Consider the following 26,642-nt stretch of genomic DNA (forward strand, 5'->3'; position numbering starts at 1 on the left):
CTTTAAAAAATCGTACTGATTTAGAAACTTACAAAAAAAAAAAAAAAACCCTACAGAGTGTTTCAAATGCAATGGAAATTAAATATTTTTTTTTTCGCCAGAAGTCACTTACACTCGCACCCTCCCAGCCGCACAGTGCAGACGCAGCCGGCGTTGCCCGGGTGGCTGTGCCGGGGTTATCGAGCGCTGGTGCTACAGCGGCCCCGGCCGCGCACCTGCTCGGCCCCGCCAGGAGCCGCTCCCGGCCGGCGGGACGGGCACGGGGACCGAACCTGAGGGCGCAGCGCTGCCGCCTCCTCCCCGCGGTACTGCCGGCAGCTCCTCCGACCGCACCGGCTCCCACACGGGGCCGAGAGCGGCTCCCGAGGCCGGGGGGCGGCCGGCGGCGGCGCCGGGCCCGCGCGGTCCGAGGCTCCCGCCCCCCGCGCCTCCTCACGGCCCCCGCGGGGCGGGGCCAGCGCCGCCCGGCCCCAGCGGCTCCCGGCTCCCGCCGCGGGGCTCGGAGGGAGCGGGGGCTGTGCCCTAAGCCATGGCCGGGTGCGGAGCGTGGCCGTGCTGCGGCCGCCCTCCGGCCGTGCTCCTCCTCACCTGGCTCTGCGCGCCCCTGCTCGGCCAGCCCGGAGCCTCACACGCGGGTAAGGAGGCTCGGGGCGGCCCCAGGGCGTGAGGGTCGGCCGCTGGGAAGAAGAGTGAGGGGTGAAAAGCGCTCTGGTGAGGAGCCAGGAGAGTGGCTGAGGGGAGGGCTCGGCCGGCCGGGGGTTCCGAGCCCTCCTGGCGCTGTGTGGGGCCGCCGGGGACGGAGCGGGCGGTACCGTGGCCCGGGGGTCTGCGGGCGCCGTTGCCCTGCCCGGCTGGGAGCGCGGTCAGCGGGAGCGGCCCGTGAGGGGACGGAGTGAGGCGGGATTGTGCGGGGGGAAGCTGTCGGAGATGGGGGTCTCTGCGCAGCAGCTTCGTTTTCCGCGCCGTCAACTTTTTCCCGGCCGAGGTTAAGGTAAGGCAGGTGCCGGGTGCGGTGGCGGCTGCTGAGGGAGGATCGCGGGGCTGCGCTGCTTTAGGGGAACAAGCGGGACCTGCGGGGAGCGCTGTCAAACGGGCTCACCAGGGCTGCCCCCTCGCAGGAGAGGGGGAAAATGTCTGTGCTAAACTATAGCTTTTCAGGTGCATTATCAGTCTTGAATGCCTCACATTTCCTTACATTACGTACACTTCCTAAATGTGCATATATATAACGCTTTAAGGATCTCAGCTGCTATAGCTTTCAGGTTTTTGTCTGCTCACTTTCTGAGAGGAGGTGCAGTTGTAGGTTTGTGATGCATGCTCTGCATCTGGTACAGAGGTAAACTTGCAGAATATGTTTTAATAACTGTAATTTCGCATACGGATGTGTCTGCAGATGAAAACAACCCTCTTAAGTATTTATAACACAACTGTCTTTAGTTTAGTCATGCATCATTTCTTTGACTTCAAAAGACGCAGTCTCATAATTCAATCAGGATTTAACTTTCCGAGTTGAAGGATGTAAAATAGCATGTGAAGCTGGAGTGTTTATAGAATTACACAAAGATTAAAGGAGCAAAATCACCTCTCTTCCGCAGATTTATTTAGAAACAGTTGTTTCAAAATGTTGTGCTTATATAATTTGTAAGTACATTCCCAAGAGTCTTGCAGAATGTCTTGAAACCATAACCACAACAATTAAAGGCAGACAGAAAATTAATGAAAGATAAATTTGAACTTTTTTTATATTAACTGAAAATTGAAAAAGCGATTGTAAATATAGTTTATGGAAAGTTGATTGTATCAACATCTAGGTTCTATTTCAGCCTACAAATACTCAGTCTGTTATTGCTGAATGTGATTTAAAAGACTATTCTTTGTCCCAACATTTGGAAAAGTAGTGTTTTTCCTGTTCTTCATGACAGAAGATGCAAAATCGTTATGTTACATTATATGATTTATAGGACTGCATGGAATTACCTGCAGTCAGGGTAAGCCAGGTTTTGCCTTTTGGCACAAGTCAGCGGTTTTGACTTCACTGAGAACTGATTTTATACAGTGAGGCTAAAGTTTCTTTTCATAACTTGTTTTTTCTAAGACAAAATGGAATTTGCTATAAGAGTGCTTGTAAATTAATTTAGTGTTTCCTTCAGTTAATGGTGAACCAATATTTTATCTTGGCTAACTCTGAATTGTCAGGAGAAAATACTTGCTGATTTAAAATACAGTCAAAGTATGTTTTGTTCTTGCTCTGAATTTTCAACTAATAGGTGAGATTTGAATGCCCAAATGGAGCTGAGGTTAACAACAACCTCTAGCCTAGCCCTGCTGTGCTGTGCTGCAGACCTGTGATGGTGTTTCCCTGGCACTTCATGCACCCAGGCATTTTCCACTCAGTTTAACAGATCAAATCCTTCTCCCTCCCCAACAGAAAGCTGCAAACCTTCCTGCCTGTATGGGTTTCTTGTGATTTTTCTCTTAAAATATTTTGTGCTTTCCTTAGTGGTTCTTAAGGGGATAAATGCGAGCCTTGATTTGTGGAGAAGTGCCTGTGTTGATTTGTAGAAGGAACTGTGGAAGGAAATACTTGCATAGTTTCCCACTTTTTAGAATGGTAAAACCCAGGGTTTCTGTGATATTATAAGTTTTGAAATCTCCTCATCTGGTTTTGAGCAATGTAGCTGATTTCTGTGAGCTGTAGGATTCTGTGTTCCAGTGTATCCAAGACTGGAATGGAGCTGAGTGGGCAAAACACTGCTGAGGCAGAAGGTAAGGCTGGTGCCCAAAGTCTGCAGCACCCAGGGCTGCACTGGCAGCTTGTGAGAAGCCCTGGCCTGTTTCTTATTTCCATAAGGGAACTTTTCCATAAGTTTTATGTACATTTCAGATTTATGTTTAATTCCATGACACGTAGCCTCTACATTTATAAATGGTTTTACTGATCAGATTCTACATACTTGTTCTTCCTTCTGCTCCTTGTGCTATCTGCACTTCTGTACAGCCTTTTTGCTGCTTGATTTCAGCATTCCTCAATGCTGACTTCACATCCATCTTCGGTGTCAGCAATCAGTGAAAATGATGGAATGATTGAAAGTGGTACAAAGAGAGATGCCAAAATCCTGGATCTGTTACAGGAATGTCCTCCTGCCATCAGCAGGACAGGATTTTCCCTGGCATGCAACACCTTTTCCTGTGGCCTGGCTGTTGGGCAGGGAGGAGGATCCCGGTTGTGGCTGTGGGAGCTGAGTGGAGCACGTGGTGTCAGTGAGCGGGGCAGGAAGGGCTGGGGCAGGCACAGGCTGCAGGTCCAGCTGCAGGTCACTGTCACTGTCACTGTCACTGCTGTGCCAGCCCTGTCTCTAGGGAGGGAGGTCTGAAGCTCTTTGGCACGGGGTGTGGACTTGCCCTAGGATCCATAGCACGGGTGCTCAGAAGGGAATGGTTGGTGGTTCAATTAGCTCTTAATCTAAAGACTGACTGTCAGTTCACATCTATTTCTTGGTGAGTTTACAAACTACATGGCAGTCTCTTATGGTTATTAGCCAAACTTGTACATGTATTCAGAAATATGTGCCATAATTATACCTTGTTGCTAAGCTGTTAGGGAGTAGTTTCATTCTCCTTTACCACCATCAAGTTGTACCTTTAACATTTTAAATTTGAATTGAATGTGAGAAACACCTTCCCTACTTTCTGTGAGCAGCTCTTGTACCTCTGTGCATATTGGTAAGTACTAAGCAGTATTGCAGTTCTAAGTTCCTCACAGTTTCATGTCCAATATATGTAATTTTATTTTGCTCCTGGTTGGATGGAGGTTGATGTGCTAGGTAAGAGAGAAGGCCCAGTAACTTTAAATCCACCTTTCCATACTTGTCAGTGTGGTGATAGGGTTTACCTTTATTTTTTAAACAGGGGAAGAGAAGATAATTCTGGAAAGTTCAGAATGTAATCATTGGCTTTTCTGACTTCTATTCAGTAAATAGAATAAAGTTAGTATTGCTGCTTTGACTTACAGACATCCTAGTTAAGATGATTGTGATCTTTCTAAATGCTTGCTGTTAATTAAACGCTTGACTGTGATTGGATTCTGGGCAATTGCTAATGCATAGAAGGAAAAGTAGGCCAAAAAATTAAAGACCATGCAGGAAGTATGACTCATGATCCTTTTCAAAGGGTCAGAGGAATCAGTATAAAATAAAACTTAATTGAATACATTACACCTGTCTTTTCTACCTAATGAAGTAACGATGGGAGATCATCTCAGTAAATATACTGGAGTCCTGAAGGCAGGGATTCTGTATATATTCCTTCACCTTCCAGATTTCTAAGGAAATTATTAGTTGTAGTATCTAGCAGTTAGATTTGTGGATAAGTTTGTGTTATAATACCCCAGAGTTAAAGAATATAATGTTAACTGCAAAGTATGGATATTTTGCAATGTTTATTGTCCTTAGTAGTGGTTTGGGGTTTTTTTTGCTGTAATGGTATATGATTAAAAATATGCATTAGTAATATATATTACTTCTGAATATGCATGTTAACATTAATTCTAATGTTAACATTACTTCTAGAAAATGACCGTTTCCCCATGGGCCTCCTTTTGCACCCAGTAGTGATGTAAAGAAAACCTGAAACCATTAACACTCAATTCTGTCAATTAGAAAATGATTTGAGTTACACTGTTTAAATTAGAAAATGCTTTGAACTGTGCTGTTTAATGTATAATGATACAGTGTTACACTGCACTGCCAATCTGTCTCTTAGACTCTTCATCTAAGGAAGTGCAGAGGAATACAGAGTTCAAAGAAAGCTTGTTATTTGGAGAAGCATGGACTGTGGTGTTCCTTATTTAAAAACAAAGATTTATAAAAATATGTCTGGAATCAAGCCTGTAACACTAAGTATCTCACTGGTAATTCTTATAAAAGGAATAATGTTGCTAAATCATATTAAGATGCTAGGAAATTTAATCCCATAATGGTACAGTAAATTACAAAAGTGTTCTTCTTTTGTAAAACCCATCTTTTGTTTCTTATCTACAACATTTAAAAAGTTAGCCATTAGCAGCCCATGTGAAATTATGACTTGAGAATGTTATCAAGATAAATAGACATGTACATGTTTCATCATGCTACTCATGCATCTGAGGCCCATGTGATGTTTCACCCTATTTTCTAAATAGTTCTTCCAAAGTACTTTAATAAAAAAGTTTGTTAAATACCTATGGAGGAAATGGTGGAACCCAAGTTTTAAATACAATGTTTTCAAGGTCAAGTGTTTCATTAGAATTTTTACTTAGCCTTTGTCAAAAGCATTCTCTAGCTACTTCAGAGTTTAAAAAAAATTGAATCATTAGTCTGCTTTGTGCATAAACATTTGTTTCCTTTGTGCAGAATTAAAATTTAGGCCATCCAACCTCATATGTGATTTAGGTGTGTTGTTTTGGGGTTTTTTTGTTGCTAAATGTGGACTTACACTGAGGGGCAGTGAGAAGAATTGAAGGTGCAAATAATAAAGAAAACATTGGGAGTTGTCATTGGGAGTTCCACTGAACAGTGCAGAGCCACCTTTGATTTAAGCTGCAGAGGTTCCCTGGCCTCAATAGAAATGAACCCACACAAATGCAGGCCAGCTTAGAACTGCCCTTCAAAGGCTACAGATCTTTTAAGTATTTTTTAGTACTCTGAGCTGCTGGCAGGGGGAGTGTTGCCATAATCTCTTGCCATCTGATTTAGTATGAGATTGTACTCAGAGTTGTTTGTTTGCTAATCTTGCTAGTCACAGGTTTTAACCTCTTTCTGTTTTTCTCCAGCCAGCAGAGGTACTCTGCTGCCTTAAGCCACTAAAACTGTTCTACTTGTTTTCCTCTCTTTACCTTTTTTCCACTTGTCACCAGCTCTTCACAATTTTTTATTGATGTTAAAACAAGGAGTAACTAAGAATCACAGCCCCTTGTTGTAATCTTAAAATCATAGATACATGGAAAAGAGATATAAAACATATGCAGTCTGTGTAGCAAATTATTTGAATGGCCATGTTAAATAAAATGTACAAGGTAGGGGTGATTACTTATTTTGTTTTTGCTAAGTCTTAATATACTCTTACCATTCCCAGCTCCCCATGGAGCTCTCCTTTTTAAAGAAGTCTTTTCTAGAGCAGTTTGCCCCAACGTATTAATAAAGAGAATAAACTAGAAATATTGAAAAGTGTGGATACATCTGTGATCAGATAAAGAAAGAAAGAAAGAAAGAAAGAATTGAACTATATTGTTAATAAATAATGATCATTGTAATAGATCAGTGAGTATACTATAGGTCTGAGTATAAAATGCTTGAAAAATAATCTAAGTATATAAAGCAGTAAAGGAACGTGTCCCCTTTTAGCATAGCAGAGGAGATGCTGTGTTTGAAGAGAAGCTTCATCTGGAAACAACATGTACCCTGAAGATGCTCTATTGTTGCACAGGAGGTTGTCTTACAGGAGCACAGAAATGGTGAAAGTGCAACTTTGCCTCTGCATTGCTTCAAGGTCAATTAATTGAGAGATAATACCCAGCTGCATAGTCAGTCTTAAATTCAGTTGAGAGTTGTAACTGGAGGAGGGAAATGTAATTAATGCTAATATAAAAATCAAGTATTTATGAAATATTAGGCTGAAATATACACAAAACCATTCATAATTCAGGAAATAGGGATATAGAAATAGAGAAATTAAGTTGTGTCTTCAGGAAGCATTCTTTTGGATGTCTGTAAAATGTAGGCCTTGGCAAATCTGGCTATAGTTACAGATAGGAAAAATTCCTTGGCTAATGAGGATATACTGAACCAGTTAAATATATTTTTGGCACTTGTACATTTACAAGATAACCTGTACATGTGCAACATTCTCTTGCTGGATCCTTTTTGGCAGCAATTCTTCTGTCCTGTGAGTTTTTCTGTATCTGCCTGAGCTATCTCAGTGGTACAGTCTAAGTTGCCCATCAGTTCTTTGCATATGCCACAAGTCAGAGAGATTTGTATTCTGAAACAGAAGGGTGACCTGTCTTAAAACCCAAATGTTGATTTAGCCCACAGCAAGAACCATTCAGCAGCACATTAATGTGGGGTAAGACTTGTAGGAAAAAGTGTGGTGGTGTTCACAAGGGTCTGAGGAAGAGAGAAGAGATGAGGACCTGACTCCATGTTTCAGAATGCTTGATTTATTGTTTTATGATATATATATTATATTAAAACTATACTAAAAGAATAGAAGTAAGGATTTCATCACATGGCTAGCTAAGAATAGAAAAAGAATGGAATGATAACAAAGACTCTGTCTCAGACAGAGAGTCCAAGCCAGCTGACTGTGATTGGCCATTGATGAGAAACAACCACATGAGACCAATCCCAGATGCACCAGTTGCATTCCACAGCAGCAGATAATCATTGGTTACATTTTGTTCCTGAAGCCTCTTGGCTTCTCAGGAGAAAAAATCCTAACAAAAGGATTTTTCATAAAATGTATCTGTGACAAAAAAGGGGTCCTGCTGCTCCCACTGTGCTGATCCTGTTTCTTAAGCTACATTCTGCTTTTGCTGCTACTATGACACTTCAGAGAAATCTGGTTAGTGTGTAAAATAATAACATTTCTACTGGGCTGCCCCACAGCTGCAGTGCCAAGGGCAGGGACCTGCCTTGCTGAGCTCTGCAGTGCTTTGGCTGTTTTCACCAAGGACCTGTACATGGAGCCTTTTGCAGCACAGCACTCACACTGCAATGAACACAAGGGAACTTAAAACTTGGGCTGCCCATCTTAGTTTATCTGGGCTGCAGTGGCTGCACTCACGTGGGACTGGGTTAGGTCAGTTCAAATTAATGGCTTGAGTGGTGTCAGCCAGGCCTCTGCCACAAATGCCAAGTCATGGAAGGGTTCCTCAAACTCTGAGGTAGCTTTAGCCAGTTTGGTGGGAATGAGAACTGCTGCCCTATGCAGGTGTGACCCTACCTGGTGTACAGTGTAGTCATCCAGGCAAGTCTAAAATCCCAGTCCTCTGCAGTGTCTATGAATTGCTGATTTATTGAATGTTGATGGTGATGAACTTCGAGTAGACATTATTTATGCTGCCTTTAATTGATACTTTGATTCCTTTAGCTTATTTCATGAGAAAGATTAGATACTACCAATGTTTTTTCTGCTTGTATCATTCCTAGTTGATCTACTTCTGTTATGTTGACTAAATTCACCTCCTCTCCAAACAAAGTAATGTTAATCTTTTAAATCTCTCCTTGTATGGATGACTGTCTCTGGTTTTAATCTGTTTATGTCATTCTCTGGTGATTTTCTGCTCCTGATACATCTTTTTTTAGATGGATGCTGTTAGTGAGCAAATGATTTCTAGAGAGGTTGTGCCATAGATTTATGTAATTGCATAATATTTTAGATCTGCATTTAAAAGAGATGGTGGTGAGCTCCTTTCTTTTGTTCATGCTGTCCCTTAAACTGATGATAACAGTTGCTAGGTCTTTTTTTGGCAGTAGTTCCCTTTTAAATTTCATTGGTAAGTAGTAAAAATCTTTATCTAGAACATGTCAGTGTTTTCTGGTGGTCATTCTAACTTATGTCTGGGCATTGGAGACCCTTCCATGTAAGGTGATGTGTGTAGTTTGTGCTTCTCGAGGCAGCAGCCATCTTCAGGTCTATCACAACACCTTTGAAAGCTGTTCTTACTCAAGTTATTTAGCCAGACTCTGATCTTCCCTTTTTTCCTCCCCTCTCTCTCCATTTTCCCCAAAATGACCCCTTGAGAGCTATGAAGAAGAACTGGAAAGGTGCATCCCAGGCAGTGTAAGATTAGAATGGGTAGAGAGTCCACTGGTAAATAGTTTGGCATATGCATCTAAGATACAAAACAGCGTGAGGGAAAGTGCTCTACAAGTGCAGCAAAATTTATACATGGTAAATGTGCCCAAAGATAGAAGAAATACATGAAACAAAGAGACTGAAGTTTTAAACTGGATTACAAGTTATGCAGTATGCTACAGGTGTGTGATGTGGATGTAGGTTGACAGAATTTCAGTCCCTCATAGATCAGCTTTCTGCTTTAGAGGAGTGCCATGGTTGCATGGCATTGGGTAAATGATATAGGAGCTTTTTGCCTGCTGAGATTATCTTAATGTTCTTGAGTCATCAATTTTAGAAGTGTGATAATGGTATGAGGATGCCAATAAAACCTGGTAACTTTATAAAATTCTACTTCCATGACCTTGGGCATGCTTCTAGAGAGAAGGGGATGAGATGAGAAATTGAACTCTGCATAAAAAAAGCTGTAACTGTTTGGACATAAGAATGCAGATGTACACTGCCCATTTGAATCAATGTTAATAATTTTTTTTTTAAATACAGCTGTATCTGAACCTTCTTTTATTGCTAAAAGTGAAGATCGTTTGTTTAAGCATTTATTTGAAGACTATCAAAGATGGGTTCGTCCAGTGGAACGTTTGAATGACACAATAAAAATCAAGTTTGGCCTTGCAATCTCTCAGCTAGTAGATGTGGTATGTAAAGTAAATAAGTTTTTTTTTCCCCACTAACTTTAAAAGGAGCATAATTTCATGTGAAATAATTGTGCCTGTTAAACACCATAGATTAAGCATCTTAAATTATTATCTGTGTAATAAAAAATGCCCTGCAGATGAATATATAATGTTCTCATATAAACATACTTAGTGATTAGGATGCTTTCAGCAGTGTGTTTTGTATTTTAAGTTACAGATCTCTGTGAACTAAAGCAGCTATTTCCTATGGATAGATTATTTTTTGTGATATATGCTTTATTTTACAGGATGAAAAAAATCAATTGATGACAACAAATGTATGGTTGAAACAGGTATGTGTAAATATTGATGAAAATTTCTGAAGCTTTATAACTGCAAATCAACATTTAGGAGAAACTTTTCTAGTTAATTGTATATTCAAAAAACTTAGCTCTTGCAAGAAATTTTATTTCACATAGTATCTTTATAGAATGGCCCTGGAAATGCTTTAAAGGATTAATTGTGACAAACCTCTTAAGAAAACCATAACAAGGTGAATAAAAATTCACCAGATTAAAAGTAATATGATATGGCATTGCATGACAATTTAATATACCAAGGTGTATATAACCAACCATAAATTGCTGCTCCAGCAGGAAAGTTTTTATTCAAAGGTTTTATTAAGAAAAGTATGGTTGGTGTATTCTTCTGTATAGTATTTATGAGGTCTTTTTCCTGTGGGATATTTGAAATTATTTGATATACATTACTGTAGAATTCCAGTTTCAAAGTTAAATATGCTTGCTAGAAGGAAATACTTTTTTCTCTTAAGATTATTTGGGTTTGGGCAGGAAAAAGCCTCAGAGTCCTGTACTAAACTTAATTGCCACTATTTACTCAGGTAATGCTGCTCACAAATCATTCTTGATTTAACTTAAAAGAATCTTTGCAGATGCTGGGTATACTTACTAGCTTATGGAATTATTTTTGTTTGGGCTAATTCCTTTCTGTTTGTTTATTTGATTTTTTTTCCTTTTGCTTCCCATTTTTTTCTTTTCAGTAACTGTAATTTTAGGCCAAGTTTATATTTTTTAGGAAAACTTGGAGATTAGTCAGCAAATATGAGATGGCCACGTGGGCTGATGATTCTTTGTGTCCTCTTTAATAGTTTCTGCAGGTCTTCTTGAAGTTGAACCAGTTTTAAAAGTTGGAGCATGATGGGGTTTTTTTGTATAATGAAAATGTTTAAATTGCTTCTGATTAGCTTCCAGTCATTGGTATTCATCCAGAACAAGCTTTTTTTCAAATTTAATTTATACAATTAAATTACATTATAATAGCTCTTACTTATAAATGCATGCTCTGAAAAAGGAACATCATATCTTAAGTTCTGTACAGAAACATTGTCAAGCAGCTCTTGTAACAGAAAACAAATACTGAATGAGTTAACTACATGCCTGTTCAGCAACTTCATTGTTTTATGCAGATTTTAGTTCAGTTTGATTGTTGTTAATTGCCCTGTTATCCATTTTCATCTGGTATCACCCTGCTGAAATCCACTTCCCAATAATCCTGATTTTTACATCTCACATATCCACAGGAATGGATAGATGTGAAATTGAGGTGGAATCCTGAAGACTATGCAGGAATAACATCAATCCGTGTGCCATCAGATTCTATTTGGATTCCAGATATTGTGCTGTATGACAAGTAAGGGTTGAATCTTTTCATACAAAATGCATTTCCTTCATAAAACCTGCTTCTAGGAGGCTCATTGGATAGACATAATGTGTACATTTAGTGGGCTGAAGAACCTGTGGAAGAACTTGCCTCTGAATGCAAATAGACTTTGTTGCCATGTTAAGTGCTCTGATGTTTTGCTTTACTTCTGAATGGATTTTCTAGTCCCTTTGAAAAGGTTATTTCTGTTTTGTTGTGTGAACTTTTTTCTTTATTGGAGAAAAACGTCTTGCACAGTGCAGGGTATAAATAGTGTAGTGTGATGGGAGTAACTAATTATGGTGTTGTAGGTCATATTCAGCATGGAATTAAAGTCAGGTACATTTAACTGTAAGGGGGGGGTTGGATTGGTTTTGACTTTATTTTGAAAATTAACAGATTTCAGAAACAAGAACTTTTGAATTAACCTTTGTGCACAACCCAGGTGCACATACATTTAAATGCTTTTACATTTCCAGACTTGTTGAGTCAGGAAAAAAGGCTGTTGCAGTGATTGTAAATTCAAGTTTGGGCACAAGTATTATTTTACCTGTTTAGTGACTCTTTTTCTTCAATAATTATGGTTTGGCTGAATTTAAAAGTACTTATTCTGTCTTACTAATAGAGACACCAGAGCTGAGTCCTGCTGTTAAAGACCAGCATTTTACAATGTTTTCATAAGTCATTGGGACCCTAGAAAGTTGCACAGATCTTTTCAGGACTTGAAAATATTCTTCAGTCTTCCAAAGCTCTTTACCTATGTTAGCTTCTGATTTGAGGGGAAAAAGTTGACTATGAAGACAATACAAAATTTTGGCTATCAAGGGATAGACAGCATAATAACAAAGCATAATTTGTTCTTTAAATACATCCCCACAGCCCATTGTAATTGCCTGTAATTTATCTCTTCTTTCAGTGCAGATGGACGTTTTGAGGGAACATCTACAAAAACTGTGGTAAAATATGATGGCACCATTGCTTGGACTCCACCAGCAAACTACAAAAGTTCTTGTACCATTGATGTAACATTCTTCCCCTTTGACCTTCAAAATTGCTCAATGAAATTTGGTTCCTGGACTTATGATGGCTCACAGGTTGATCTAATTCTTGAAGATTACGATGTTGACAAAAGAGATTTTTTTGATAACGGAGAATGGGAAATAGTGACTGCAACAGGGAGCAAAGGAAACAGGACTGATGGATGCTGCTGGTATCCTTTTGTTACCTATTCCTTTATAATTAGACGTTTGCCACTTTTTTACACTTTGTTTCTCATTATTCCTTGTATTGGGCTTTCATTTCTAACTGTCCTTGTCTTCTATCTTCCTTCAAATGAAGGTGAAAAAATTTCACTCTGCACTTCAGTACTGGTATCTTTGACTGTTTTTCTTCTTGTTATTGAAGAAATTATTCCATCATCTTCTAAAGTTATCCCTCTCATAGGAGAGTACCTGGTGTTCACGATGATATTTGTGACCTTGTCCATTGTGATCACCGTCTTTGCCATCAACATCCACCACCGCTCCTCGTCCACACACAACGCCATGGCGCCCTGGGTTCGCAAGATCTTCCTGCACAAGCTGCCCAAGCTGCTCTGCATGAGAAGCCATGTGGATAGGTACTTTGCTCAGAAGGAGGAAACAGCCACTGTGAATGGATCAGAATCATCCAGGAACACCTTGGAAGCAGCTCTGGATTCCATCCGTTATATTACGAGGCACGTGATGAAGGAGAATGAGGTCCGTGAGGTGGGTGTGTTAGTCCTGCTGCCCTGATTTTGTACAAGTGCAAATTAGGAAACTCAAGGGCTTTACTGGGCAGTGGCATATTAAAGATGTGCTACAGATTTCCAGCTTTTGTACTACACTGAAAGTTGTGTAGTTATTTCCACTGGAAAAAAAGTGCAAATATGGTACAATACTGAGACTATTTGGCTGATACAGTGCAGTATTTGGGGTTTTCAAAAGTCTTTTGCTGTTTTCTACTAGTTCTTATCAATAGTTACACATTGTGAGACACTTGTCTGTGACAAGAGCATGTACTGTAACTGTTCCCTACAGCACTGCTGAGATGACAGGAGAAGGAGCTCTTTTTCACTTTAATGTTGTACCCAAAAGGCTATCTTGAAAAATGCATTTGCCTTATATTTTTCAAATAAATACTGCCAAGACTTGCAGCTTTCAATTTCAAATAAAAACAGTTTGAATGCTGTAACTTGTATTAATTTAAATACAGGCTATAGCCATATGTTGGCCATTTTGTGCTCAGATGAAACATGGACTCAATGACTTCCTAAGTGTTCTCTTCTATCCTTACTATTATTTGTCCTTGAGTTTTATCAAAAGATGTCAGAGGCTTTTTTTCAGTGTCAGAGTGCATTTGCACTCTGAATTATCCTTCATGGATGTTTACAACATTTGTGTAAGAGCATTAGAAATCTGTTTTCTTTACATGCTCTTTAATCTAGCACCATTGGTACATCAGAGATTTAAATGCTATTTCCAGTCTGATGTAGAAGTTTGTAGAAATATAGAAGTTTGTGGTGTACTGTCTGTTCCTGATGGCAAAGGCTGAGGTTCTTTCAGTCTGGGAATTGCTGTCTTCAGAAGGCTCTGGTTGCTGAGAGAGTGTTCTCCCATAGGAGACTGGGAGTAATGTGCCTCCTCTGATGTGCCTTCTCAGGACTTGATTCTGACAGTGTCACAAGGGATGTGGCCTAGATTTTAAATAAATGTATCTGCTGTACTGTTATAGCAGCATCTGCATTGTATGAACAAGGAAATAGAATAGTTTGCTATTAAATACATAATTTCCTGTAAATTAAGGGTTCACTGTGAGAGACAAGTAGTAAGTATTTTGTTTTCCAAGTGTAATGTTGTTACTATAAACCTTGGAAATTAATATACAGCTGACTGGGGATTCAGTTGTTTTATTATTACTGGGCTCCAGAGAATGCAAGCTTTAACTGTAAAAGTTCTTAATAAACACTAGACAGCTGGTGCTATCGTAGCCTTACATCTTAGGAAGCATTAGACTTGGGAAACAGGGATAGCTCCAGTTCAAATGCAAGACAATTGTTTGGCAGGGTTTTAATTTGCTTGCACAATTATATCTGCAATACTTGCAAAACTGTGTATAGATATGAATAATTTTATCAAAAAAGAAAAAGTAGTCTTGAAACTATTGTGAGTATTCTCCCCAGTGTATAATTCTTTGCAGCTTTAGCAATTGTTTGTGACACAACAGCTGCTCTGTACTAACAATTTTTAAAAAAAATTTTTATTTATTACTTGGGAGGTTTGGTTTTGGTTTTCTGGTTAGTTTTTTGGTTTGGGTTGGTGGTTTTGGTTGTTAGGAGGTTTTTAAAACTTTTGCTTTCAACTCCTACTTGGGAATTCCATTATGGTGTCATGTGCCATGTATCCTGCAGTATGTTAGAAAATGGCAGGCCAGTCTCATCTCTATAGATGAGGATGTTTGGTGCTTCTCAGGATCAAGTTCTGCATCAAAATCTACATAGCTTATCCATCTTCACAGAGGGAAGCTTGCTTCAGCTCTAACTCCCAGTATAATTATAAAACATTGCTCCAGAGGGTTTTCCCAGGGACATGGTTGGAAAAAGCCTATCTTGAAATAATGAAGAATTGCAGGATTTGGTGCTGTGTTTTTACCTGTTCTTGCACACACTGACCAACTCATGTGCTCTCTGTGTTTTAGGTTGTTGAAGACTGGAAATACATTGCTCAGGTGCTTGATCGAATGTTCTTATGGGCTTTTCTTCTGGTTTCAATAATTGGATCACTTGTGTTATTTATTCCTGTTATTCATAAATGGGCAAGTATAATAGTCCCTACCCATATAGGCAGTACAAATGCATAAAATATTTTTGGAGCTATGTCCTACTGATCTGGCTCTAAGTTTTGCAGTACCTCTGTTTCAATGCATGTTCTTTCTAGGCATGTTTCTGGTAGAGTGAAAAAAAAAAATCCAGAACTAGAAAATTAGGTTTATCTTAAAGCATGGCATTCCCAGGACACACAGAAGTCAGTCTGCTTATTGCCAGTCTACTGAGTTACTGCCAAGCCAGGGCAGAATTAAAAGAACCTTTTCTAGCCATGGTATATATGATTTATCAAATCAGCAGACTCTGACACCTACTGTGATAGAGAAGGATTTCAAATTTTTAATGATCATCTCTGTAGTCCAATTATTAAATTACTATATAAATCGTTATACTGAATATTAAATATTTGCAGTTACACAGTAGAGTTGCTTATTTCAATTTAGTTTACAAAGGTGAGTTTTCATCAGTTCTATTCAGTGTGTTGTAGAAGTCTGAAATTTCACCAGAATAATTTAAAATAATATAAGTTAAACTTCCTGTATACATAATATACAACTAAGAACAGCAATTTGGCCATGTTTGGCCTTTATAAAATTTCAGTGCAATTTGCTGCTAAATTTTAAAGCTTGTTAATTCTGTGATACCAACATAAGCATTTAATAAGCCTTAAAAAGCCTAAAGCATGTGTGTATATTGATATCTCCATCAGCTTTGGAAAGGAAGCCAAAGGCAGTTAACTCACTTCCCAAGGAGCATAAGTATTCTAAGGGGCTGGAACATTCAGATTTCTTCAGTCTTGATGAAGAATTTGATATAGTGTGAGTTTGCAGAAATGTTCATTATTTCCTGTGTCCGGATGTTTCTCAGAATTTAGATTTTAAGCACAGGCAGAAGGAATTTGTGGAGCATCTTTCTGAAGGAAATGGGTTATAAATTACTGTGCTGTGGAACCAAATGGAGATGATAAATGATTTTCACATTTGTTTAATTGAACCTGAGAGCTGCCTTGGATTAGTTCTTTCACTTTAAAAACCATATGTAACTCTAAGCAGCAAGGACTTAGAGTTTTCTGAAGTTATTTTTTCCTAAGATCATTGAAAATGAACTTGCAATTTTTCAATTATTCCACTAAAATGGATTCTTTACACTGATTCCAATACCAACTTTCTTCCTTTCTTAATAGTTTTATTTCTGGAAAAGACTCTAAAATAGTTGGGTGTTTTCCTACACTAAAGTTTTTTCAGTGCTTTTTGTAATATAATTGCATCCTGTAGGCCTAATACAGGAGCAGAGCAGGCTAGAGCAAATCTTAGGAAGTTTTTGTTTGCATGACTTACTACATGAATAATAACATGTTTAGGTGAGAAGTTTTAATGTAAACTGTGATAGCTTCAATAATTTTTTTATAGTGATTATAAATTTGAACAATGGATACATATTTCTCCCACACTCCCTCCCAGATCTCCTTTAGAAAATCCCTGCACTAATTATAATAATGAATAATATAAATATAATAGTGATTACTTATGTCATAATTTATATATAACTGAATATTTATTTCAAACTGTTTTAATCTGCAGGACACTCTTGGTTTTGTGTAGTTTTTAAAGGCTCCCAGGTAGGGAAATGATATCAGGCAGACCTTTTTTTTCTTACTTTTCTTTTTTTTAATAATAGTAGTTAGGGAATTACTCTTCTTCAGTTACACAATTACATCTGATATTGGATATCCATTTTTCCTCTATTCCCATCATAACTTTCAAGGTGAATTTGCAAAGATTATCTGTTTTAATTGATTAATATAAGAGCTTTAACTTCTCAGGATTACTGAGGTTAAACAATGCATCAATGACTTTCTCTGTGTGCAAGTTGCAGAAATACTTCAGATAGCTTGTTTCCTCTTCAAATACAACATTTCTTTTTAAAGTCTTCCATAGGGTTTGAATTACTGAAATTTACTCTTACCTATAGAGAAAGCAAGTGAGTACAACTGTAGATTAGATATATATCTTATTTTTTTAACTCTCCATTTCATCTCTTTCCCCTTGTTAAATGATGTCTCCAGGCTGCCCAGTTACATCATGATGGGCAGCAAGCACTCTATTATAGTAGCTCACAGTTTTTGCAAATGCATGAATTTCTTTTAGGGACTTCTAGTCTGATCATGATAGATTCAGGTAACACAGCTGACACTGGAATCCTTGGGGTCTTCTGCTTATCAGGTGTGTCTGAAACAAGAGAATGTTACTATACTCAGAAGCATGGACTTTTACTTCTGTAACTTACTGCTGAATGTATTGAACTGTAGGTAATACTACCTTATATAGATCTCTGTCACTCACTCAAAATAAATGAAAAAAAGGCACAATTTTCAACAGTTTGATTCTCTTTATTTTCATAAATGTTACATCACTTGATACACTGTATTTCCACAAAGTTTTTGGTTTGATACAGAGAGAACAGTTAGTATTTTTACAAAATATGATCTGATGACAGTGTTTTGTTGCATTCTTTATTCATGCTCTTTAAATAATCTGCAGTTACTGATTAAAAAAAAAAAGAGAGAAGATATATATGCCTAAGCAACAATTTTAGCACACTTTACAGGACTATTTTTGTCTACCTGCCTTACCTTGGCATAAAACACTTCACTACAGCAGGATGCCTCTGTATCCAAACTATCCTGTCTGAGTATTTTGATCCTTTGCATCACTTGCAGACTGTCTTATTGTGTGTTTTACTTGTACACAATTCTGAACATCATTAGGTCTGAGCAGGTTTTTTCCTGACAGCCTTCACATACGTTGCAGTCTGGGGATACACAGAGTTTACTTTATGGCTGCTTTATTACCACCATCTATTATTTACCTATTTGTTCTCCTTTTGTACTAACCCCCTCCTCAGTCCTTTCTTGCCCTGTGTGGGTCACTTTGTACAGTAGGTGGCAATGCCTGCACTCCAGCTGTTTGGTACTTGTGCTTCCCACCCTTCTGTCCTTGTGAGGGTATTCATGGAACTCCCTGTGAACTCCTTCCAGAAGATCCTGGCATGCTCTGAGGAAGCTTGGGACCAGACTACAAAACAAACCTAACAGCCCAAAGCATTCGACTCATCGTGACTTTCCAAATACTCGTGTAATTTTCCATTTCTTTATTAACCCCTTCTTAAATCACTCCTATAAAGTTTAACATTCTGCCTCCATCTTCTCCGGTGATTGCAGGAAGTAGCTGTAAAGCATAGTTTGTATCACTTTGAGATTAGCTGTCATAAAGGTTCCAAATTCCTTTTTCTGCATTTTGAACAAAGCTGCCTTGGTCAAGTGAAGGTGAAGCCAAGAGAGATCCTTGTTTTACTACATGGAAGAGACAGGAGGTGCTGGGAGAGGGATGCAGAGTTGATTGGCAGTTTTATTTGATTTCACAATGTTTTAGTTAATTTTTACATTTCATCTCCAGCCATCAGAGGTTGTAAAAACAATCCTGCTGTTCCTAGAATACATACCAGGATGAAAACCCATAGAAAAATACGATCAATTACCATGGCAACATATTTCCAATCATCCTGAATCTGAAAAGAAAAAAAAGAATAGCAAGTTGGCATGTTTATTAGGTGAATAAGTTGCATTAGCAGTAATACCATTTCATATAAGAAGCACAGTTTTTTCTGTACTTAGATATCCTGACAAATTCATCTTGAAGAAGCTTTATTTGAATATGCTCTTTGGAGCAAAGCCAAAAGCTGCTGCTTCAAATCCAAAAGGTTTTTCACCAAGACACTGGACTTGAGGAGACACAGCTTCTCTATTCCAAAAATGAAAGTGTAAAGCTTTACATTCTTAGATGAACAGGTTTGTCCAGAAAATGTTACTGAAACAGACTGTTCCTACTGCCCTTTAGGTAGTATGTAAAAAGCAAAGATTAATTGGTATATAATTATTGGGTACTTTGTTATGTAGTACTGGAATTTGACCATTTTCATACATGATGTAAAATGCATCTCTGTACCTTTCATGTAAAGAGGGAACGACGTTTCAAAAAACCCCAGATTTTTCTAATTTTCTTTTTTTACAGTGAATTTTATAGCAAGAGTGATAATGAAGTATTATATATGTTATATATTATTAGTTACTCAGTGATCATTTTTAGTTACTATTGAGATTACAATTTTTTTTTTTGTTTGTTTGTTTTTCTTCAAGAATGATAAGAAATTAATTTGTTGGTTTTGAAACTTGTTCTTTTTAGCTTAGAACTTGTTTGTTAAGGGAAACTTAAAAACCCAAAACAACCTTTATTTTCTGTACCAACTAAATCTAAACCTAAATAGATTTCTGATTTAAGTATAAACAAAGTGAAGTTAGAATGAAGTGCTATAGTTTGGGGATGTAAAAACTGTGATGGTGTGGCTACTGCTCATAGTATGTTTGAGGAATATGGTAGAAAAAAACCTTTTCATTTTTTTTCTCCTTTATTGTATTAAGATGCAGCTTTATGAAAGATGCCAGTCCCTGTCTTGCAGCAGTTGCCTCATTTAGCTACAGCACTTTGCAGCAGCAACAGAGTGAGCACCATCATCACTGTGAGGGACATTCACTCTAAATTTCTGTTGTTGATGGTAAGCTGTGGGAGGGAGAATGTAACTTTCTAAAGGCCATAGGGTCAGCAAATTCCACTATTAAGATTATAACTTGGAAAATCCTAACTTAAACTCTCATGGGATGGATGCTTTGGTGTGTTCCCTTTAATGTGCCTCACTCGGTATATATATTGTCAATAAAGAGATCACTGTGCAGCAGAGCTGCTTCTCAATTATGTAAGTTCAAAATTGCACATATTTGTAATACAGCTTGTGTAACTTACTTGCAAAGAATAATGGTTTCTTTTATCTTTTTTGTCTGTTTGTTTGAGATCTTTTTCTTACCAAACACTCTAATGGCAAAAGGTATCTGCAGTTTGAGTAACAGTAAAATATGTTCTTACCTCTTTTGCTTCATTCTGCATTTTCATATTTTCTGCAATGTATTTCACACTTTCAATAGCATCTCTCATTTCTGGTGACAGAACTGAAAATGAAAGCATAGGATCTACAGACTCAGAGCTTGAACTTCTAGTGAGATTGCCACTGAAATCCGAGAACTTGGTGCGCTGATACTGACAGCAGCTGCAGGCCATATCTTGACAAGCAAAGCCATCTTTGCAGCATTTGCTCTCAGAGCCGTTGATGCAATTTAAGTTTGAAAACTCAGAAGTGAATAATGGTTTTGGCTTCTGATTATTCTCTTCATCACTGGCAGGCCTTGTCATGAACATGATCCGGGGAAGTAAGTTCAAGAAAATGGTTCTCACCCACACGGGCATTGTGTGTGTCTTGGGTGTTCTGTAGTGCACATTCAGTACAAATACTGTAATGACAATCGATAGAGTTACAAATATCATGGTGAAAAGGAGGTATTCCCCAATAAGGGGAATTACCAGGGAAGTAGAAGGTATGGTTTCTGTGATAACAAGAAGGAACACTGTTAAAGAGAGAAGCACTGATATGCAGAGTGTCACCTTCTCACCACAGTCTGAGGGCAAATAGAAAACTAATACAGTCAGAAAAGAAATCAGCAGACAGGGAATAATCATATTGATAGTGTAAAATAAAGGTAAACGCCTGATGTAAAGAGAATATGTGATGTCTGGATATATCTCTTCGCAGCAGTTGTATTTGATGTCATGTTTGTACCCAGGAGCTTTAATTATAGCCCATTCTCCACTCTCCCAGTAATCTTTCAGGTTCATTGTCGAGCCAATTAGAACTAAATCAATTTTGGCTTTGTCGTAAGACCAGGAACCAAACTTCATGGTGCAGTTCTGATAATCAAATGGGAAGTAGGTTACATCTATTTTACATGAACTTTTAAATATAGCTGGAGGTATCCAGGTCACATCACCCGTGTATTTTAAAAGGGCCTTTGTCTTGTCATCAACCTGGAAATCCCCAACTGCACTGTAAAGCAAGTAAAAATAGCAAAAATTAGAATTATCTACTCCAGGTAGTTTCATACATTCAGATCATATACATGAACTCTTTAATCTTTTTTGGGAAAGTCAGCTATTACTTGTTTACTTGGAGCTGAATTGCTCATGCAAGACTGACTAAGTGACCATCATAAATTTGCGTGGTTAAACTGAAACAAACAGCTCTATAAACTCACCAGGAGGAGCTGAAAGCAAATATTCTCCCTTATTAATAGCATGGCTTGGTGCAATCAATATTCAAAATGGTAAATAACAGTCTGACTAGATGAGTCTTGTAGGGCCTTTCCAACTGAATTATTTAATTCTATTCTATTCTAGATTGATCAAGAACATCAGAACTCAAGGGGTGATAAGAATATTACTGGTATTTCCACCTCTGCCATGGACAGAGCAGGTAGTAACTATGGGAGGAGGGATTAGGGTTGGGGTGTATCTTTGCATAAGGAGTGTATTTACTAAGAGGTTATTTTAAGTCCCACTTTGCTAACTTACATGATCCAGTTGAGTATATGAAAAAGTAAAATTAAAGGGTAATTTGAAGTTTTAAGGCCCCAGTTAGGAAAGGAGTGACATCACTATTGATCCATAGACCTGAGTTTTGGATCTGTGTAGCTGAGTGTATTTCTATGAGAATTGCATTCTTACAGATCCATTTAGTTATGGTTTGGCTCTTTACAGTCTCAGAAATTGACATCTAAAGTAAGCTTTATCTGTGGCTTTTATTTGTCAAAGGTGTCAAATTGTGGATTTGACTGCTAAAAAGCTAGAATTTGCATTCCTTTCAGTTAAAGTTGTGACTTGCAGGGGCTTGTGAAGGCGAAAAGCCAAGTTCACTTTGGCCTGCTCACTTGCAGCTCCAGATTAGAGCTGGCTCCTGCCCAGGGATGCTGACATAGCTGGCATGAAGGTGAGAACAGCAGTGGGGGGATGCAGGACACATGGATGTTGAAAAGCAGCTTTTCAGTGCATTCAGTGAACTTGCTGCTGATTTTTTTAGAGCTGGTAACATCACCCCTCTCTCCCTGAATTAAGAAGTTAAATACGCAAGAGCCTTACTTGTTATATAAAACAATATCTGGCTTCCAGATCTGGCCAGATGGAACTCGGATGAATTCAGCACCTCCATAGTCTGCTGGATTCCACCGAAGCTTGTAATCATTCCAGATCTAATTATGGTAGAAATGAGTCCATGTTAAGTTTGTGAAGAAACTGAAATTTGGTGGACTAGATCTGAACCAAGTGCTGTCATATCACTTCTTGGGTTGATTGATTTTGGATACTACAGTGTTTAGATATTTCTTTAACAAACACATATGTGTGGTGTTTGTTCATATGCAGATTGTAGGGGGGCCTAGATATCTAGATGTTATATACATCTATGACTTAAACATATGTGGCTGTCCCAGGAATGCCTACTTAGTAGCTGGAACAAGCTGAAAGAAGGAATAAGACACTCTCTTTTCAGAGAGTGTAGGATTGTAATAATAACTTTGATCTCAAAAAAACAGGTTTCTATGGAACAGTGGAAACAAGTTCCTGGAGGCTGGTGGCACAAGTTGTGAGCATCAGTTGAGGGTCAGAGAGAGCTCCAGCCTGTAATGGCTCAGGTAACTGCCTTTGTCATTAGCACTTGTTAAACCCCATTATAACGAACTTGAGTATCAAGCTAAAGGTGGGAACTAAGTTAGTTACTAAGCTGACTGCAACAGTGAGCAACTGCATTTTTAAAAAGCCTTTTTAACATGAAGTACACATTTTTCGTTTGTTGTGACTTTACGGGAGCTAACCAGCACCAAGTGGCGCTGTGCGCGACCTCCGAGCCGAGGTGCTTCCTTTGCATTGTCTGCCAAGGCAGCGATTTGGAATTTCTAGAGCAAAAATCTTGTATTTAGCGACTGCAGCAAGTGTAGCAGCCTTGCTCTCCTCCCGTCCCGTCCCGTCCCGTCCCGTCCCTCCCCGTCCCCGCTGCTCCCGTTCTGTCCCCGCCTGCCGGGCGGGGCGGCGGCCGCTGGGGGGCAGCAGCGCCCCGGGGAACGGCTCGGGCGACGCCAGCGGCGCGGAGCGGGGCAGCCGGGTCTGCTCTCCCGGCCTCCTGTGCAGAGATCCTGCCTAAGGATGCTCTCCCGGCCTCCTGTCCAGGGCGGCTGTCCCGGGATGCGTCTGTGCCCCGAAGGAGCCGAGCCTGGCGCCGACCCCGCAGGCCGGACGGCTCTTGCGGCCCCGGCGGAGCGGGGAACACTCCCACCCCGGAGGGGCAGTGAGCTGGTGCCCTCTGGGCTGTCACTGAGCGCTACTTACGTGCTTCAGCCACAAGTTGGTTTCCATTATCTGGTTGACCTCGTCCTGGAAAAGAGAGGTGTGTCGGGAGGAGCGCCGGCCCTGCCGCGTTGCCCGGCGGGGCGGTACTCACCACCTTCACCAGCTGCGACATGGACACCTCGAACTGGATGATGACGGGGTCCGAGACGTTCTTGACGGGGCGCACGAACTGGTTGTAGCTCTCGAAGAGGGCCGCGTAGAGCCGGTGCTCGGCCTCGGAGCCGCCGCAGCCTGCGGAGGGCACGGGGTGAGCTTGGGGCCAGCCCCGTGCGGGGCAGGGCTCCTGGTACGGCCCTGGCTGCTCCCAGCCCCGAGCGGGGCAGGGCTGTCCCGGTTCTGCCCTGGCTGCTCCCAGCCCCGAGTGGGGCAGGGCTGTCCCGGTACGGCCCTGGCTGCTCCCAGCCCCGAGCGGGGCAGGGCTGTCCCGGTACCGCCCTGGCTGCTCCCAGCCCCGAGCGGGGCAGGCCTGTCCCGGTACGGCCCTGGCTGCTCCCAGCCCCGTGCGGGGCAGGGCTGTCCCGGTTCTGCCCTGGCTGCTCCCAGCCCCGAGCGGGGCAGGGCTGTCCCGGTACCGCCCTGGCTGCTCCCAGCCCCGAGCGGGGCAGGCCTGTCCCGGTACGGCCCTGGCTGCTCCCAGCCCCGTGCGGGGCAGGGCTGTCCCGGTTCTGCCCTGGCTGCTCCCAGCCCCGAGCGGGGCAGGGCTGTCCCGGTTCTGCCCTGGCTGCTCCCAGCCCCGTGCGGGGCAGGGCTGTCCCGGTACTGCCCTGGCTGCTCCCAGCCCCGAGCGGGGCAGGGCTGTCCCGGTTCTGCCCTGGCTGCTCGGCGGCCCTGGGCGCTGGGCAGAGCCCCAGCCCCTCCTGAGCGGGCAGCACTGTGCCATGGGGCATTCGCTTGGACTGCGAGGAGAGCAGTGAAAGGTAATGCTACGGCACGGGTTTTCTAACACACGTCTGCAAATGAGTTAAAAAAAACAGTTTCGGGGAATTACTGAGGAACTTGGGATGCAAAAGCTCTTTCCCCTCACAGTCCCAGTCCCCCAAACCTGGCAAAGCCACAGGGATGTGGAGCAGAGGAAAGTGTAGCCCAACAGACCAGGCCTCTGGTAAGGTGTAAGAAGCCTTGCAGTAGAAAATGAGAAGTTTGCTTTCTAGTCTGAGTCATGATTGCATGAGTACAGGGAGGATAATGAGGATAATGGCCTGCTTCTTGAAATATATTTTTAAAAGGATCAAAATTTGATTAACTGTTACATTCAAAGACTTTTCAGCACACTCAAAGAAATCTGCTATTTACCCCTTTATTATTCTAAGTAGTTTTTATTTATAATAGATTCCTGTTGTCCTTTTGCCACTCATAAATTCAGTTCATCCTACCCTGTGGCCAACAAAAAAGCTGCAAACTGAAATTCTTAAACAACAAGGTACTTGACCTGTTTCAGCATGAGGTGTGAGAACCTGTAATTTACACTGCAATTTTACTATCAATCTAGGCAATAACCATCCGGACACTATTAGAAGTCAGTGGCCTTTTATCTTTAGGGGGCTATCTCTTAAACTCTCTTCTGGACAACAATTCCAACTGAAACACCAGAAAAATTGTTTTGTCATTAATGTCATTATGCAAATTTGACAAAGGCACAAACTGAAGCCTGTCGAACATATTCTACAGTTCCTTTGAAACAGAAATATGGATATATATGAAATATGAATATTTGCAAGGACACATTTTCTGCCTGTTGTTTTTTAGTAGAAAAAGAGAGGAGGCAGAATTATCTGCAGGTGACGGACTACACAAAGCAGGTGTTACTTTTGAATCTCTGAGACCTCACCTCTCCCTAAGACAAGGGTTCCCCTCATGTTAAACTATTCAGCTAAAAGGTCTTTTGTTTGCTTTTGGTTTTGTTTGGTTGATTTTAACCCCTTGTGCCTTTTCTTGTTCACTTGGAGTACAATTTTGTTTTCAGATTAGTGAAATCATTCAAGTCAATTTGCTAACTAAAAAATGAACACTTTTTAACTGCCAGTCTTGCCCATATTACTTCTTGATATCTTCTATCTCTTAGATTGAGATTTCCTGGAATAAATACCCCCCAGTCTTTTAGGTAAATAATTTTAAATCTAGATCTTAACAACTATTATAGTCAATCCCAAACTGCCAGCCTTTTTACATGGTACCAGCACTCTAATTAAATCTAGCATCCACTGTTTCTAGAGAAGAAACAGTGCATTCATGTGGGTTTTTTTTGTTTAACTATTTTGTGCTTTCCCTATCTGCAGAGAGATGTGCTGTTTGCAGCACATACTTAAAGCTCTTTAATGTTGTCACTTTCTTATCTTCTCTGCAATATGTGAAACCACACCTTTACGTGTGAGGTGCTTTTCCTTCATGTTAAAATGGCTTTATGTGTCCTGTTTGGCATTTTCAATCAGGACTACTTAACTACTTTGCAAGGATAAACTTAAACATCCCCCCCCCACTGAACAACAAGCTATGTAACAGAAAGAGCTGCACCACAATTCTGTACATTTGCTCCTTAGGTTGGAGAGTGCTTCTGCACTTCTTAAAAACAATTTGCACCAAAACCATCTCCTGCTCCCCTTTTCACCATCAAAGAATAAAAGATTAAGGATCACTCTTCCCCTGCCTTCACCATCAAAGATTAACAGATTAAGGATCACTCACCTTGACAGAGAAAGCAAACAGCAGCGGTTAGAAGGAGAGTGTTCAGGCTCTCCATGGTGCTGTGAATTACTGCCTGTGGACAGAGGCTGTGGAGGATGAGCTGCACTGCCAGGACTGGAGGAGCACAGGCAGCAGGGAGGGCTCGGCTCCCCCGATGCATGAAATGCCTGCGAGCAGCAGGCGGCAGGACCCTGAGCACAGCTCTGCGCACTGAGCTCCCATTAGCTTTGCTATGCTGCCCCCTTTCAAGCTACCCAGGCTGTCAGAGCTTTGGGAACGGCAAATAAAGTGCAGGAAAAACAGATGTTATTGTAGGCAAAGAGCAGTCTTCTGGCACAGATAGTGGGTGAGAGTCCTCAAAATGGTGCATAAATGAGCTCGGTAATCTGACAACACTGAAGAGTTTTCCAGCCAGCTGCTATACAGGATCCTTATCTATCAGAAGATCATGCCAATCTGCTAGGGGAAGTTTAATTAATACAAATCTTGTAATTGAATTGTTCTGAAATGAATATCAACATTAGGGATGCCTGATTTAGCAGTGAACTG

The 26,642-nt window shown here is 40.5% G+C and overlaps 2 protein-coding genes across 3 annotated transcripts; one reads left to right on the forward strand and one right to left on the reverse strand.

The window, feature by feature from the left end:
• The first annotated feature begins 426 nt into the window (after positions 1–426).
• CHRNA5 (cholinergic receptor nicotinic alpha 5 subunit) lies at positions 427–17,447 on the forward strand. 2 transcript variants are annotated; one of them, XM_077185301.1, is made up of 6 exons: positions 427–635; positions 9,379–9,530; positions 9,818–9,862; positions 11,110–11,219; positions 12,145–12,967; positions 14,946–17,447. In XM_077185301.1, exons 1-6 carry the CDS (start codon positions 530–532, stop codon positions 15,105–15,107), a joined length of 1,398 nt encoding a protein of 465 aa, XP_077041416.1. In that variant the 5' UTR covers positions 427–529; the 3' UTR covers positions 15,108–17,447. The 2 variants fall into 2 exon arrangements, with proteins under 2 accessions (XP_077041416.1, XP_054497969.1); XM_054641994.2 differs by having other exon boundaries at positions 429–635; positions 12,145–12,976.
• CHRNA3 (cholinergic receptor nicotinic alpha 3 subunit) lies at positions 17,441–26,620 on the reverse strand. Its single transcript, XM_054642301.2, has 6 exons — positions 26,094–26,620; positions 23,503–23,642; positions 23,391–23,435; positions 22,149–22,258; positions 20,049–21,060; positions 17,441–18,639 (listed from the first exon to the last, which is right to left on the reverse strand). The coding sequence occupies exons 1-6, from the start codon at positions 26,251–26,253 to the stop codon at positions 18,511–18,513; spliced, it is 1,596 nt and encodes a 531-aa protein (XP_054498276.2). The 5' UTR covers positions 26,254–26,620; the 3' UTR covers positions 17,441–18,510.
• Between the last annotated feature and the right edge of the window lie 22 nt (positions 26,621–26,642).

Source organism: Agelaius phoeniceus, chromosome 13 (genome assembly GCF_051311805.1).
Source record: "Agelaius phoeniceus isolate bAgePho1 chromosome 13, bAgePho1.hap1, whole genome shotgun sequence".
NCBI classification, from domain to species: domain Eukaryota; kingdom Metazoa; phylum Chordata; class Aves; order Passeriformes; family Icteridae; genus Agelaius; species Agelaius phoeniceus.

What these genes read in the sequence shown, in the direction of transcription:
- CHRNA3 (XM_054642301.2), bottom strand. Translation starts at nt 26,253, where the DNA reads ATGCATCGGGGGAGCCGAGCCCTCCCTGCTGCCTGTGCTCCTCCAGTC. An exon ending in GATATTGTTTTATATAACAA is followed by an intron (nt 21,061 to 22,148) that starts GTAAGGCTCTTG and finishes CTTGCTTTACAG; the next exon opens with TGCAGTTGGGGATTTCCAGG. An exon ending in TGCAGAATGAAGCAAAAGAG is followed by an intron (nt 18,640 to 20,048) that starts GTAAGAACATAT and finishes TTTTCTTTTCAG; the next exon opens with ATTCAGGATGATTGGAAATA.
- CHRNA5 (XM_054641994.2), top strand. Translation starts at nt 530, where the DNA reads ATGGCCGGGTGCGGAGCGTGGCCGTGCTGCGGCCGCCCTCCGGCCGTG. An exon ending in GATATTGTGCTGTATGACAA is followed by an intron (nt 11,220 to 12,144) that starts GTAAGGGTTGAA and finishes CTCTTCTTTCAG; the next exon opens with TGCAGATGGACGTTTTGAGG. An exon ending in AGGAGAATGAGGTCCGTGAG is followed by an intron (nt 12,977 to 14,945) that starts GTGGGTGTGTTA and finishes TCTGTGTTTTAG; the next exon opens with GTTGTTGAAGACTGGAAATA.